Source organism: Bipolaris maydis (assembly GCF_028858645.1).
Source record: "Bipolaris maydis strain C4 unplaced genomic scaffold PSV08scaffold_8, whole genome shotgun sequence".
Classification (NCBI taxonomy): domain Eukaryota; kingdom Fungi; phylum Ascomycota; class Dothideomycetes; order Pleosporales; family Pleosporaceae; genus Bipolaris; species Bipolaris maydis.
In genome coordinates, this window is record NW_027093864.1 from 116,523 (window position 1) to 130,914 (window position 14,392).

Consider the following 14,392-nt stretch of genomic DNA (forward strand, 5'->3'; position numbering starts at 1 on the left):
GCTTACCTTTATACTATATCATCCCATCCAAGATTGGTTTCCAGACTGTAGGCGAGGCGTACCATTAACGAATCTTTGAAGACGCATGCGCGGAGCTTGCACCGGAACGCAGTTACAAGAACGAGGAGGCCAACTATTCCTAATTCACTTGACTTCAGAAACCTTTTCTACATAACCGTGTTCTAACAGCTATTATTAGTGTCATGTGCAGTCACTAGATGACAAATTTGGTTCTAGTCAACCTACTAACAGCGCTGAAACACGACAGAACCCATTGGAAAAGTGTATTTCTCTTGGCACGAACATTTGCAGAAAATATGCCAACGTCATTGCTAACTTTGAAAATTCGGGGTTGAAGGAACGTATTGATTCCCCGTATAAGCTCGAATAGCGCTATAAGCATCGTTGGACAAACCCCTGAATCGACCCAGCTCAAGCGCAAGCCACAAGAACTTTTTGATAACAGCCCAAAGCATGAGGAAGTTATATAATGCTCATACTGCTGATAGTAACCACATGAATGTAGATGAATTACTTAAGCCATCTGACCTGGCGGCTTTTGTAAAGTAACTTGTCAAAAAAAGTTGTTACTCTGATCTAGGAATTCCTGATGTCGTGTTCACAGAGCTGAAAATGCCAAGGCTCTTAGCTAGTAGATAGTAGTAGCTTTGAAGCCCCTTATAACCGAGTCATTATACAACTTGGCGTAGCGTGTTGACGACCATGGTACTCCGCAAAACCATGTGGCGAGAACTCTTCGCACCTCGTCGAAGTTGCGCAACAAGTTTCGTTAGTGGAAATAGCCCATAAGTGTTAGCAAAGTACTGCACATCTCTTAGACGCTGGCCTTAAAAGCTTACTAATCTTGTTTATAGACAATGGTCTATCAATCTGATTGGTTTGTTTCTGTTGGTAGTGACGTTAATGGCGGGGCTGACCGGCATCACGGTGGCATTATTGCTACACTCTTGGGTTATTGTCTTGGCCACCTCGTATGCCATGCTTATGAAGCTCTCGAGCCTCCAGCCGCAGAATTGACAGTCAAGTTCAAGAAGCCAATCACTACGCCTAGTGTTTTCATGGTGAGAGCCAAAGTCAATAAAGAAATGGGTAGGTAGATTGAGAAGGTGGGTGGGTTGAGGATGGCCATGGGACCGTATTCGCTGAGGGCTCCGCAACATATGTCTTTACAAAGATTGAAGAGGCTAAGCTTTAGTGAGCGGTAGAATGCATCCGGATGTAGGAGCAAGTTGGAAAATCAGAATTGTGCGCGAACAATCCAACGGTGTTAAAGCATAGAGGGTCTCCAACAATAGAGTGCGAATACTGATACTTGATCACTACTGTCCAAGATGACCAATCTTTGCGAGACACGAAGCACATGACTGATATATGCACTCTATGCCCCCCACAGTGGCAGTTTCAATGGGCTGGGCCTTCAAAATGTCACCATTGGCAGATACGTTCCAAAGAAATCAATAAGCTATTGGGCAGCGTTTTGTACATGCACAACGTAATGAAAAGACATATATTATAATTATCTAAGCAGCATCCAGAGCCAAAAATGCAGGTAGAACCGAGGTTACGTAACGAATAGAGATAGTAACTAGCTGTTACTAGCCTAAAAGTGACAATCCATCGTTGGCCTTATATCTCGTACTACGACAGGGGACCTTTCACAATAATTGTGCATTACTCACCTTGCTTTCAAGACTCGACTCAAAACATAATCAACAACTTGTCATCATAGCAGCTGCAGAATACAAATTGGTCGCTGCTTAGCTGCTGGTACTTAACTCAAGCAACGGTTTGGTGTTGATCGCCCCTCGAGGCTGAGCGTGCATTACTACTACCCCGCACAAGGATGTCACTCCGCACCATTCCAGAGAACCGCTTTGATAGCTTGAATGTCTACACCACTTCATACAAGAAGATTGGCGATCATGAAATCGAAGTCAATGTTCTTGTCCCGAAAGGGATTTCACCCGGGAAGCATCCGGTGATGGTCAAATGGCACGGCGGAGGTCTAGTAAGCAGCCCGACAAAGATGACATTCTTACCAACTACTTACTATATATCCTCAGACCACGGGAACAGCACTGTACCCCTCATGGTTCTCGGCTTATATGATTCCACTCATCATACGCAACAAAGCAATCGCTGTTGTTCCAAACTACCGGCTGACCCCAGAGGCCACTGGCGATGAGATCCTAGAAGATATTGCTTCCCTGGGAGACTGGCTTGTGTGTTCGCTGCCCACATACCTTGAGTCCAAGGACCCCACCATCGAGCCCGACTTTTCCAGGGTGCTGGTGACAGGTGATTCTGCCGGCGGCTGGATGGCGCTTCAATCAGTCCTTTCTCTACCAGAAAAGACATTCCGTGCTTGTTTCATCCAGTATCCCGTGGTAAACGCCATTCCTTATTCTCCGGACGATACCATCTTGGGTGGCCCTTTCCCACCAAAAGAAAAGTTGGACGACTTTCTTGCAACCGTGAAACCGGGCACCGTCGTCAGTGCAGCTATTCCGCCTGCTCGCAGCCAAATCATGCCCCTACTGCTGGCATATAAGCGCTGGGATGAGTTCTTTGGCACTGGACAGCACCTCATGCCGGACACACGTATCGAGACTGCAAAGTCTTTTGTTCCCACATATATCTTGCATGGCAAGGATGATAGCATTGTGCCTATCAAGTGGACGGAGAAGTTTGTAGACAGAGCGAGGGAGTTGTTCCCGGATACGAAATTCGACTTTGTCACGCGGCCTGGTGAACATGGTTTTGATGATTCAATCTATGAAGAAGACGAGCCATGGCTTGCAGACATGGTGAAAAACGTTGAGAAGGACTGGTTGGAATGATTTTGTAGTTGCATTTACATCGTGCGGTGCATAAAGGGAGCCATAGCTACTATGGCAGTCAATGGGAGAAGGGATACTACCGTTTCCATATGAGGCACTTTGCGTCGGCGACATTGGCCATAAGAGGGAATAATCATTGAGCTCGAATTTATCGTTTCTCTCTAGATAAAATTCTACTTCCGCCAACCTTGAACAAAGTCATGGGCCCAATCGATTACTCCAGCCTTCCAATCACCCAGTGACTCCTCAATCAATCGTTCCCATCTCATCGCAGCCTCATCCTCTCCCTGGATTCCATCGGTACCCCTCTCAAGACCCAATCGCTCTTGCACCTTCTTAACGCTGCCTTCTCTCTCAACCTTGATATCAGGAATGTTGGCCCCTTGCATCAGAGCAAAGAGGTTGAGAATCAGGTTCGAAGATTTGCGCAAAGTAGACCACGCAGTATACGAGTATTGCTTGAAAGCAGAGTAGTTGGGATGCTGGACTCCGCCCATTCCTTCAATCATTTCATGAGAGAGCTTCATGGCTGGAGCAAATGGCTTGGGGTCGCGACCTAGAATGTAACCAAAATCGACATGGAAAAATGCGCCCGAAGGAGCGAGCAGCAGGTTGTCTAGATGGCGATCACCAACCCCAAGAATATAGGTGATGACGCAGTACCCGGCACAGGATTTGATATACGTGTCCATTGCTTCTTTTCTTACGCCTAACGGAGCATTGTCATCAGGGTTGTTGGCGCGCAGGTAGGCGAGGAGACTGCCTCTGTACTTTTGCCATGCCGCAGCGATCGACATGCTTGGCACAAACTGGAATGCTCCAGCTGACGACGAAGTTGCAAGGATACGATACGGAGTGAGTTTCAGATCAAGATTTTCCTTGCGAAGCAATCGGTCCATAAGAGTAATGATTTGGATGACAAGTTGATCTTGGCGGAGGTCGTCACCAGTTTTGAAGATGATGGGGTAGGGTGTCCCGGTCGTAGTCTTGAATGAGAGTACCATGGGAAGTAATGACGATTTCAGGACATTGCAATCCTCGGTTGATATTCCGGTAATTAGGATTGACGGATCGAGAGGTAGAGGTAACGGGTCAAAACTTGTGAGCTCGTTTTTGGGGTCTGCGATTGCTTTCTTGAGACGCGCAATCTTCGTAGGCCGGTCACCACCGCCAAAGCGTACATCTTTCGATATTTTAGCCAAGATGGTAAGTAGCTCGCCTTGGCGTTGGAAGGTCTTCCGTATGTTGATGCCTTCTGGCGTTTTTTCAAGCTCAACCATAAAGTCGTACTCGACTTTTGCGAACAGATCACGATGTTCGGGGGCTTGGTCAGCACTGAGGTCGCTAATCTCAACCATGAGATACCAATGCAAGAAGTTGCCCAAAGTGAAGCTGTTTGCGGCACGAGTGACAAGGAAACGTGCAAGTGACGAATCGTCTGCCTCGCCTGGTGCCTCGTACTTGAGCGCTTGTACCAACTGCAACAGATACAACTGGAGTTCTTCATCATCGGCCTTCTTCAAACGCTCCACAGCATAGCTTCGAACAATGGGGTGGTCGAAGTGAGGTCCGAGTAGTTCAAGAGCGTCATCAACATCAATCTCGGCCCACTTTTCCAGCAGTGGTGCTGCTTGCCGAACTTCTCGTGGATTTTTCCAATTGATGCACTTGACAAATTTTGTCAAGGCACGCTTGTCGCGGAGTAAGAAATACCGGAATCTCCAGATGTCGTCTCGCTCGTGCGACGTTATTTCATCAAGGGGTCCCTTGGACAAGACCATGTTCAGTTTGTCACGGGCGTGCACGTTTGGTTTTCGATCGCGGTCCAACGAATCGGTCTGCTGGCTACGCATCAACTCACGGTGTTTGTCTTCGGCGGGGTTGACTCTTCGCCCAACCTCGGGGTCGTAAATCTTGATTAGCCGTTCTGCGTCCGCATCGCCGTACCCTACCCCATCAATGTCTATCCCGGGCCCAAAAGCGACTTCTGGCGGTGGGCGCAGCCTTACGTCGGCTTCGGCTGGCAATCGTAAGTCAGAGACGGGAGGTGGGGGGTATTCAACATCGGTGAAGACAACGGCGTGGTCGAAGCGGGGAAATTCGATATCGAGATAGAAAAGCTCATGTTCTTCGGCCTGTGCAGCGATGTCGCTGGTCCCATTCACCTTGCTTTGTCGACTGAGAGCTGCGGCCTCAGCCGTCAGGGCGTCCTTTCGTATCTGCATCATCTTCTTGTAGACCAACCCGTCAAGCCAGTTGTTTGTCGGAAGGTCGCCCATTTCCTGCTTCTTGAGAAGCCCTTCCAACCGATCCATCTCGGCAACTTGCTCATCGACGGTGTCCTCGACTACCTCGGCATTCCTGGGTTTCCGCGCGGGTTGTATTACCCACGGTGTTGAGGTGTTGGTCAGACCATCGGCTGCCTTGTAGCGGTGTATACGACAGCGTTGCCTGCCTTTGTGCAGTGTGTTGTCGCTGTCGAACAGCGGTATCGTTGTGCCACCGAAAGGAACGGCATGGAGGTTGGACTGTTTGTCTTCGGCGGGCGATAGATCCCACAGAGTGATGGCTAGCTGGGCAGATGCAGGGAGGTTTGCGTACGTAACGGGCAGTTGTAGCCACTCATTCCATATGCGCGCGTTCTTGAATGACTTGTAGGCAGTCTGGACTGGGACGGTAAGGGGCTTGCTGTCGGCCCACACCTGTGCCGTGACGTATAGCTCGAAATGCGAGCTATAGGCCTACTGTTAGCCCTATGTCCCTATCGAAGCACCGAGTGAGGGCCGACTCACTTGATTATGGAAGCGCGATGCCTAAGGTCGGGTCGCTTCAACAGCACCGAGTAGGGAACGGGCTTCTGGTTCCCATCCAGACGATCACTGCATACACCTTCAGCACGCAAGAAACATGTACTTCGATACGGCTGGGCTCCTACATTCGCACATGGACAGATAGCTCAGTCAAGTCAAGGGACGTCGCAAAGTTGAAGGCCTCCATCGTGGGCGGTGACGAAGCTGCTTGCTACAGCATGCCATGGAGAGGAAGCACGGGCTGGATGCAGGCAAAGAAGGATAGAGTGTGTCGTTTGTACTAGAGACACATGACGAGGCAAATGGGCGTCGGTGGTGCGAACAGTAGTTCATGCGCACATAGTCATGGTCGTGTCGTGTCCCAGTGGGGGGACAGGCGTCAGCATGCATGTGGCTGGTGGTGAGCTTGGTGTGGCTTGAGTACTACTAGCCATGGGAGCGGGGCTGTTGCCGTGGCGGTGCGTGAAGGCTTGGCTGACGAATGCGGATGTGCTTTGGTCAGACAAAAGTCGCGCTAGGCTTGTGGGCCACAACCGCGTCAGGTCAGGCACAGGCACAGGCGCAAGAGCAGCATAGGGCTGATAATCACTGTCTCCGCCTCAACACCACGCCCATACCCCGCGATATCCTTGTCGCCCCCTCGTCGTCTCCGGATTGTGCTGTCTTTTCTCCCGGTTCGTCCGCTGGAGCCCGCTGCAATGGCGCGCCTCAACACCCGTCTTTCTGCCACGCCACAGACACGCGCCTCGACCGTCGACTCCCTCTACCGCGACCCCTCCGTAGCGCCCCGAACAGAGCAAAATGGGCGCACATCCTCCTATTCAGTCATCAGTCCGACCCGTTCCATGAACTCAGACAAGGAGAACGAATCGCCTGCAACTCGCGATAATACCCCGCGGCGAGGCAAATCAAGGGGTCTGAGGGTCGCGTCCGCGCGTATGCCTACACCAGACTCAGGCTCGACAGAAGGCAATGGCAGCAAGAGAAGGCGCACAGGCAACTACACCATGTCTCGTTCGCAAATATATGATGACGGGCAGGATACGGACCAAGATGACGAGGAAGACGGCATCGACACGCCTTCACAGTCTCATCTTCAGCCCGAGCAAGAGGAAGAGGGTCATCTCAGGTTCTACAACCCTAACCAGGATCCAGAGAAGCGACGGCGGCTGCGTGCGACAATGCGCGACCATCAGCGCATGCTGGACGGTGGGTCCAGCACCGCCTTATCAGCCGTGTAAACTCAACTGACTCAGACAGACAATCGCGATGATCTCATCAAGGCGCATGACAGTGGCCTCCTCGATGCCCTCAGAACGCAAAATAGTCTTTTTGGCAAAGTGCGCCAAACAGCTGACGCTACCGTAGACTCACGTTTCCTGGTCAATGCCAGTGACTTGGCAGGCAAAAAACTCAACAATGCCTTGGGCAATCACAGCGCAGGCATCGATCTAGACCAGTTCGTCTCTAAGTGTATATACTTCATGAAATCAGGGGGTTACGTGGCGGGAGACGAGGACGCGCCGGCCATGCCAGTGGGTGATGACGATGATGATGACCCAGATGGTCTTGATTGGGCAATGTTGGGCCGAAGGGTATGCTTTCCCTGCAACAAGCGGCCACCTACAGCCAGTTTTCTTCTTGGCCCATTGTCAGTACAGAAGCGCATTCGATCAGCAACACAGCGGAAAGCTCGGTCCCAACGACAACCAGTCGGCCCTGCAACCCGGCCACAGGAGATTAAAGAAGGCGACATCCAGCAGAATGAAAACAACAATCTCTCCAATCTTGTCAAGAGCATTCGAAAAAGATTAATTGATCATACTAAGCAAGGCGCGGACCGCGTGGAGAGCGAGCTTAGTGAGATACCGGAGAGCGAAATGGACGATGAATCGCAAAACGCCGCTTTCCGCCGATACAGAATGGCCATGACCATGGATGGAGAGCCTGCTGTCAATCTACTCGATTTTGCCATCAATCCGCACGACTTCGGCCAGACGGTCGAAAATTTATTTTATATCAGTTTCTTGGTGAGAGAAGGCAATGCCAAGATCGTCAAGGATGATGATAGCCTTCCGTTACTGGGTAAGAGCAGCCGCGTTTGTATTGACTTCGTCTACTTACCTGTGAATAGTACCAGCAGCCCCTCGCGGCGTCTCAGAACAACGGGAAGACAATGTCCAAAAGCACCAAGCCGTCTTCAGCCTCGACTATCCCACTTGGCGAATGTTTATTGATGCTTACGATATCAAAGAGCCTCTCATACCGCATCGTGAAAATGAAGAGGCAAATGTCGGGTCAAGTGGCTGGTATAATGGGTAAACGTCGCTTTGGCACCTCACATTGAGATGTTGTTTCCGACTCTTTGATGCATTTTCACCCGCATAAAGCTCTTGCACGTTGCGACACGACCTGGCATCTATCAATGCCACCAGCCGTCCTTGCGGTTTTACCTTCCCCCACACTCCCGTATCTCCCAACGGTCATTGTCTCGCTCCGCGTAGATCGTCGATTTGATTCCGGGCTAGTGCAGCGCTCGGCCGCATGATTTTCTTTCACTCATGCCCAGCCAACGGTGTCTTCGATGTTATCATCTGTCCTTAGTACTAGTACACGATACCCCCTCCCCCAATGTCTTGCTTTCAAATATGTCAACTAGCTTGGAAAAAAATGTATTTCTTCCTCTCTGTCCTACGTTGTCGCTATGTCTTCCTATCTCTCCACTTGTAATAAAACTTCATCCGGTGACTTCCTATCGTGAAGGGTTGAGCCTGGTTTAACAACAACCACGCACTGACCAAAATTGCCAAATCGTCATCTCAACCACCCCTCGTCTCACGTAATACTCCCGCTTGAGATTGGACCGTACTGCGTACGTAGGGCTAGGTCAAATTCAACAATCGCTCGTGACTCTGCCTCGTCGATATCAGAGATCCAGCCAGCATGTTGCGCACGCATTGATCACAGTCGTCGCGTTCAGCTGTCCGAGCTGGTGTCTGTCATCGACGATGATTCACTCAGCCCCGGCTCGCCCACTATCCGCTTTTACGCTACAAGGTGTGTAGCCTTGTTCAACGGGATCAGCTGACAAACTTCTGTTACTGTCATTCTGCAGGGATAGACAACTGTTGTCACGTCTCCTGCTTCAAAGGTCGCAGTTCATCGTAGCGCGCAATCCTCGCCATCGACTTCAGACTTGAAGGGAACCAAGCATATTAGGCTCTTCTCCAAGGAAAACACAGCAATGCAAGGTACCCATTTCCAGGACTAGCAGTACTTAGGTTAAAGACTGTCGCTGGCATCCATCAACAGCGTATGTAGTCGTGCGCAACCTTGTTGAAAATGGCGTTCCTGGATCCTACCCAAGCTCATCTCGTATCCGCTGCTCCACCCCCAGATCGCCCCCCCTCCCCGTACTCACTCAGGAACCCGATAGATCCTGGAAGATGATCGACAAGGTGCGACGAATCCGGTAGGTCATCAATACTCTCTTTTCCAAACAAGTTTTTCTTGCCTTGGTAAGTATACAGACCGCAGAATGTTGGTATTTTTATCAACTTTCACGCACCCCAAAGATCCGTGCGGCTGCTTACGCCAATTTTTTTCTCTTCTCTCTCTCTTTTCACCTTCCTCTTTCCATGCAAAAGCTATTTTTGGGTCCCAAGGACGCACGCCGTGGTAGAACCTTTTGGGTACGCGTCGTCATGTTGGACGTTGTGGTAGGCTGGTATACTGTTTGGATGAACGAGCCTTTTCCAGAAGCGTGGGGACGAGTCAGATTTACCCCAGGATTGCTTCTTTACAAACAGCTACCGGGGTGGTACGTTGGTGTTTGTTGACTTGTTTTCACTCTCTTTCTATTGCTTCCAAATTCCTACTTATGGAAGACGTTTCAAGTCCAGAATCAACGAGTCAGATACTATGGAATTTTCTGCATTGCTGTCGCCTTACCTAAAAGTACTTATGCGTTTCTCTAGTTTTGAGTTATTCGTGTAAGGTATGTATCCCGAGGTCTTTGCCGACTACGAAAGTGTAATTGGGGAAACTCTACAAGTTTCGAAGCAACGTCATCGGCCCTGGATACAGTTTTAGTTCGTGCTGGCATTGCCTTTCGTGTTACAACAGGTCAGAAAAGGGGGTATTTCTTTAGCCCGAGTGTACAGTGCCTGAAGTCGGGAAGGTGGAATGAGGGGTTCAGTTTGACTTTCGGATACAAGGCTGGGGAACTCAGACAGAGTATGTATTGGTATGGTTGTAAGAAGTCTCGAGAATCTCTCGAGGCCCGATTGTAGAGGTCAACCGGGCCATTCTAGCGCCCCCACCCTCCCCCCAGTAGCAGCCTTACAAGGGCCGAATAGGCCAGTGAAAGCATGCTCCTTCTCATCCTCGGAGGTCCGGGAACAGGTCCGCAGAGCTGTTCCGTTGTCACCGAGGGTATTTCACGTGATGTGACATACCCAGACGCTGCCAAGTTGCCTGTTCGCCGAGTGGTGCTTGAAGATCTCCAAAACTAGTCTTGATTTGTGTTGCATGCATGCGGGTATGTGCATCTGGGTAGGGCCGAAATCAACCTTTTCTGCCTCGGCAGAGAAATGACGACGAACAACAAGTAAAGTAAGGTTTGACTCTTGCAAGAGCGAAGAAGCCGTATCTACCATCTACTTCGCCGTCCTAGTTTCACACCAGCTGTCCCCCTGCACTCTTTTATTGCATGGATTTGGCGGACAAATAGCGGGCATCTGGAGTAACGAGGAGCATCCGGTTACAAATGGGAGATCTTGCCACATTCCTACCGAATATCCACAGTAGTACGTATGAATATATTGCAAACCTTATATGCGCAGGCATTGTACGGAACATCATGTTCGCGCCACTGAGTCGCGTTGTGACATTACTAGTATGGATTCGCGCAAGCTTGGAAACATTCCTCTAAATGTTATTCTTTTCCCCACCAAGCCAAGCTATTGATACAAGCAAAATCAAGTATTGGCGCCCATAAAGGGGTTGTGAGTTTCAAAGGCTTGGTTGAAAATCGGCTGCTTGGAAGTCCGATCAGTGCTGATCAATCTTGGCCCTACTACGAAATACCTGCTATTCCTTTACGTACGCCCGTAAGTCTCGCCGCAATTTTGTCAGCACAAAGATCGGGCCGCCCAACAAAAGATCGCTTAAACGCGAGCTTGACATCTGCTGATAATGTCGTCTACTGGTAGAAGAAACCATCGCGACTGTTAATTGGCCAAGAAGCTGACGTAAGTACTGGTACTAAGTATGTGTTCCTGAATCAGGATAGGAAGTACTTGTCGCGGTTCCTGACCATGACATTCGAATGTCACTTCGTTGTGTTGTACATTCATCGGATAATTCCAGATAATGCTAGAGAGGACATAGCGTGAAGAGCTCGGCCGGTGTCATTTGGGAATAGCCGTTTGAGGTCAACTTCGTACACATAAGTCCGAATTGAGGGGAGATGGGGGGGGGGGGGGGGGGGGGGGGGGGGGGGGCTTTAGGTGTCTGCTCTTTTTTTTGCCAAGGTGTTGGATGTTTGATGGTTCGAAATCACCCATGATTGCAAAAAGCACTGGTACTTTGGCTGTGTAACAAAGTTTCCCATTGTGATGCTATGCGCTTACTTACCGTCGGGCTCCGTCAGTGTCATTGCGAGCGCTAGTGCCACTGGCCGTGGTGCCTGGGCCGCTGTCATTTCTCAGCATCAACTCACAATTCAAGTGTATTCCTGAGTCTGGACAACGATAGTAAGAAACTTAAGGAACGTTCAAGGCGACGAGGGTTTCAACAGCGATGATCGGTGGCGTGAGTGATGAGCTTCCTACTTGCTGCAGTTTACTTATTTGGCCTGTGCTATAGCCAAGTACTATGCAACAGCTGTGTGAAACAAAGATAGTAGTACGTACCTCTCTCTGCGTCACAGCAGTTGGACCCATGAGGGCCACGAAACACCACGCCGTCTGAGCCCCAGGGCCTTGTTTGCAGACGTTGCCCCGAGATAATTGAGTTAGTTGGCCAACTGCGAATGAGGACTGGCGGTCGTTCTCCCGCACATGGGCTGCAGGGCTCAGTGCGCGGGCCAACCGTCCCTAGTGCCCGTCTTCGTCAAGTTAGCGTGTTTAGGAATTTGATAAGTATACGCCGGCTTACTTCCGTTCTCCTTCTACAAAGACATGTTCGCTCCTAACGGGGTGTCGGTGATCAGTACCTGTTCAGTAAACTACGGCTCAGAAACCCAATCATCTGATCCTGCTAATTCTCCGATCCATCCACTTCTGGGTGCAACCGCGAACGCGGATTTGGCTTGGCGGGTGCAAGTTGGCTCTCCTGCCCCTTCTGCTCGGGCATCCGAACCCCCCAGGCTCTATGCTATGTGTTTAGGAGTATTCAATCCGACTTTTTTAAACTTTGAGTACTTACGTGTTGGCATCGAGAGGTATGATCGATCGGCGGCTGGCGGAAGAGCCCGCATACACGTGAGCCGTCAGACTTCGACTTCCCGTTGGCTATAAGGTAGCGGTGGCGTTCATGTTCATAGTTTTCGTTCCCCAGTGTTTCCCGCATTCCTTGCCGCGACTTTCCTATGGTGCACTCCCGGCTTGTCTCGTAATACTGGAGAATTTCCTTGGTCATTTCTTCAAATGGAGATAATGCTCTCTCCTACCGGCACCTACTCCAGCACGGCTGTGCCACTGGAAGATCCACACCCCGAGGTTGAGCTGGCTCCCCCACATCAATTTGAGCCAATCGTTATTCCTCGTCAAATGTCTCCTTTGTCCTCTCCTCTTACTCCAGAAATCACCCGGTTACCCTCTGTCCGTCCCAAACTTGGTCCTCGAGCCAGAGCAGATAGCATTGCAACTGATGCTTGTGCCAAACGCGAATCCTACAATATGACTGGCACGACATTCCTCGTCACCAACGATGGAAGGACTCTGAAGCTGCCAGTTGCTTCAGAAAGCAAAGCTGATCCTCTCAACTGGAGCGGCCTAAAGACCGCTGGGGCTTTTTTTGCCATTGTCTTTTACTCTGCCGTCTGCTTGACTGTTGCCCAGGCACCGGCTGTGATGCTAGACAGCATCCAGAACACTTTCAAACATGAGGTTTGGAGGATTGGCTTATTTCACATGGATACTTTACTAACAAACTTGCAGAACATAGCGCCATGGCTGATCAAAGCTCTCGTTACCGGTCCCGCTCTTTTCATGGGTATTGGATGTTTTGTCTGGGTGCCACTCTCCATCGGCTTAGGTCGTCGGCCAACAGTCTTGGTCGCCACTATGATCGTGTTGATTGCTACCCTCGGGGCATCCCAGGCACGAACGTTTGCTCAACTAGTCGTTGCCTCTTGTTTCATCGGTCTTAGTGAAGGTCTGGGTCTTTGTCTGGTCAGTGATTCATCTCATGGGCCACGATGGCTTCTTACTAACAACACCAGGCATTCCTCATCGTCATTGATCTGACCTACATCAACCAGAGGCCACAAGCAATTGCGTTCATGTGGTGTGTCGCAGGCTGTTTTGGCACATCGGGCGTTGCACTGGCTCCAGTCATCGCACATCACGGACAGAACTGGCGCCAATTCTACTATTTCTGGACTATACCTGTCGTCGTCTCGCTTTTCGTTACCTTCGCGCTCTACCCCGAAACGTACTTCAAGCGCCCAACAGTGGCCTTCAACGGCTTGATACTCATGCAAAGTGCGACCGAGAAACTCACAATCTACCAAGACCGCGAGGTGGACTCAAGCATCTATCGCGATCTTCCCGAATACCCAGTTCGTAAAGGGCTTGCCGGTTTCCGCGATCGCGTTGGCCTCTCACGATCCCCCTTTGCATCGTGGAGTTCGGCAGGTCGATGCTATCTCCAGATGGCTTACTGTGCGTGTAATCCCCTCCTCTTCTGGGTCTTTGTCGCATCCGGCTTCAACTCAGCAAGCATGATATTCATCGGCGCAACAAACAGTCGTATACTCACATCTCCTCCTTACAACCTGTCGGTTGAGGTTGTCGGTACGGTTTATGCCGCATCTGGCGTGGGGGCGCTGATTGGACTTCCTGTGTGTTGGATAGTTATCTGCAATGGTCTCAAGCGACTCTCACAGCGCAATCACGGTGTCCTGGAGGCCGAGCACTACCTCATTGCCTATTTCCTGCCAATCATCGTCGGTGCTTTGAGCTCTCTCATTTATGGTCTTGCCGTCAAGCTACAGTGGCATTGGATATTTCTTTACCTGGCCTATGGAGGTCATGGCTTCTCTCTCGTTACTTTGATGACTGCAAACACACTTTGGGTTGCGGAAGCTTTCCCTCGGTGGGCCGCTCCGGCGCTTGCTGTGGTTATTGGAGGTTGCTATTTCATCTCTTTTGCAATGAGCTTTGCTCTTGTGCCTTGGGTCGAGGCCCATGGGTATCTATGGGTTGGTATTGAGCTCATGATCTTTCAGATTCTCGGTGGGCTGGTTGCGCTGCCCGTCGCGTTTTGGGGCAAAGGCATGCGACAAGCTATTGCAGGGAGATGGTCAGAAGACCGCAGTGGGGCCTTGCGTCCGCTCTAAAAATTTCTATAATAACCCACTAGATAGGCGCTTCAACATATCCTATCCATAAGTAATGTTGATGTAATATAAGTAATCCGTGAAAGTTGCCGAAGTGTCCAACTTTAGCTACATACCACCCAATCTACTCACTAATATATCTGCTATCTGACCTG

The 14,392-nt window shown here is 50.3% G+C and overlaps 4 protein-coding genes across 4 annotated transcripts; 3 read left to right on the top strand and 1 right to left on the bottom strand.

Annotated features, from left to right (window-relative positions):
• Positions 1 to 1,864: 1,864 nt before the first annotated feature.
• On the top strand, positions 1,865 to 2,861 carry PSV08DRAFT_224086 (Alpha/Beta hydrolase protein; the record flags this gene model as incomplete). The annotated part of the gene is made up of 2 exons (XM_014218690.1): positions 1,865 to 2,029; positions 2,085 to 2,861. The coding sequence occupies 2 exons, from the start codon at positions 1,865 to 1,867 to the stop codon at positions 2,859 to 2,861; spliced, it is 942 nt and encodes a 313-aa protein (XP_014074165.1).
• Positions 2,862 to 2,979: 118 nt separating this feature from the next.
• PSV08DRAFT_362597 (kinase-like domain-containing protein) lies at positions 2,980 to 5,858 on the bottom strand (the record flags this gene model as incomplete). Its single annotated transcript, XM_014218691.2, has 3 exons — positions 2,980 to 5,594; positions 5,654 to 5,740; positions 5,797 to 5,858. 3 exons carry the CDS (start codon positions 5,856 to 5,858, stop codon positions 3,035 to 3,037), a joined length of 2,709 nt encoding a protein of 902 aa, XP_014074166.1. The 3' UTR covers positions 2,980 to 3,034.
• A 511-nt stretch (positions 5,859 to 6,369) lies between these two features.
• Positions 6,370 to 8,249, top strand: PSV08DRAFT_391160 (Nse4 C-terminal-domain-containing protein; the record flags this gene model as incomplete). Its single annotated transcript, XM_014218692.2, has 3 exons — positions 6,370 to 6,880; positions 6,932 to 7,756; positions 7,806 to 8,249. 3 exons carry the CDS (start codon positions 6,370 to 6,372, stop codon positions 7,991 to 7,993), a joined length of 1,524 nt encoding a protein of 507 aa, XP_014074167.1. The 3' UTR covers positions 7,994 to 8,249.
• Positions 8,250 to 12,230: 3,981 nt separating this feature from the next.
• Positions 12,231 to 14,358, top strand: PSV08DRAFT_224096 (major facilitator superfamily domain-containing protein). Its single transcript, XM_014218693.1, has 3 exons — positions 12,231 to 12,783; positions 12,835 to 13,068; positions 13,119 to 14,358. The coding sequence occupies exons 1-3, from the start codon at positions 12,322 to 12,324 to the stop codon at positions 14,235 to 14,237; spliced, it is 1,815 nt and encodes a 604-aa protein (XP_014074168.1). The 5' UTR covers positions 12,231 to 12,321; the 3' UTR covers positions 14,238 to 14,358.
• The last annotated feature ends 34 nt before the right edge of the window (positions 14,359 to 14,392 follow it).

Excerpts from the sequence above, each read along its gene's own strand:
- PSV08DRAFT_224096 (XM_014218693.1), top strand. The coding sequence starts at position 12,322 with ATGGAGATAATGCTCTCTCCTACCGGCACCTACTCCAGCACGGCTGTG. Across the intron at positions 12,784-12,834 it reads AGAACACTTTCAAACATGAG|AACATAGCGCCATGGCTGAT; the intron begins GTTTGGAGGATT and ends ACAAACTTGCAG. Across the intron at positions 13,069-13,118 it reads AAGGTCTGGGTCTTTGTCTG|GCATTCCTCATCGTCATTGA; the intron begins GTCAGTGATTCA and ends TAACAACACCAG.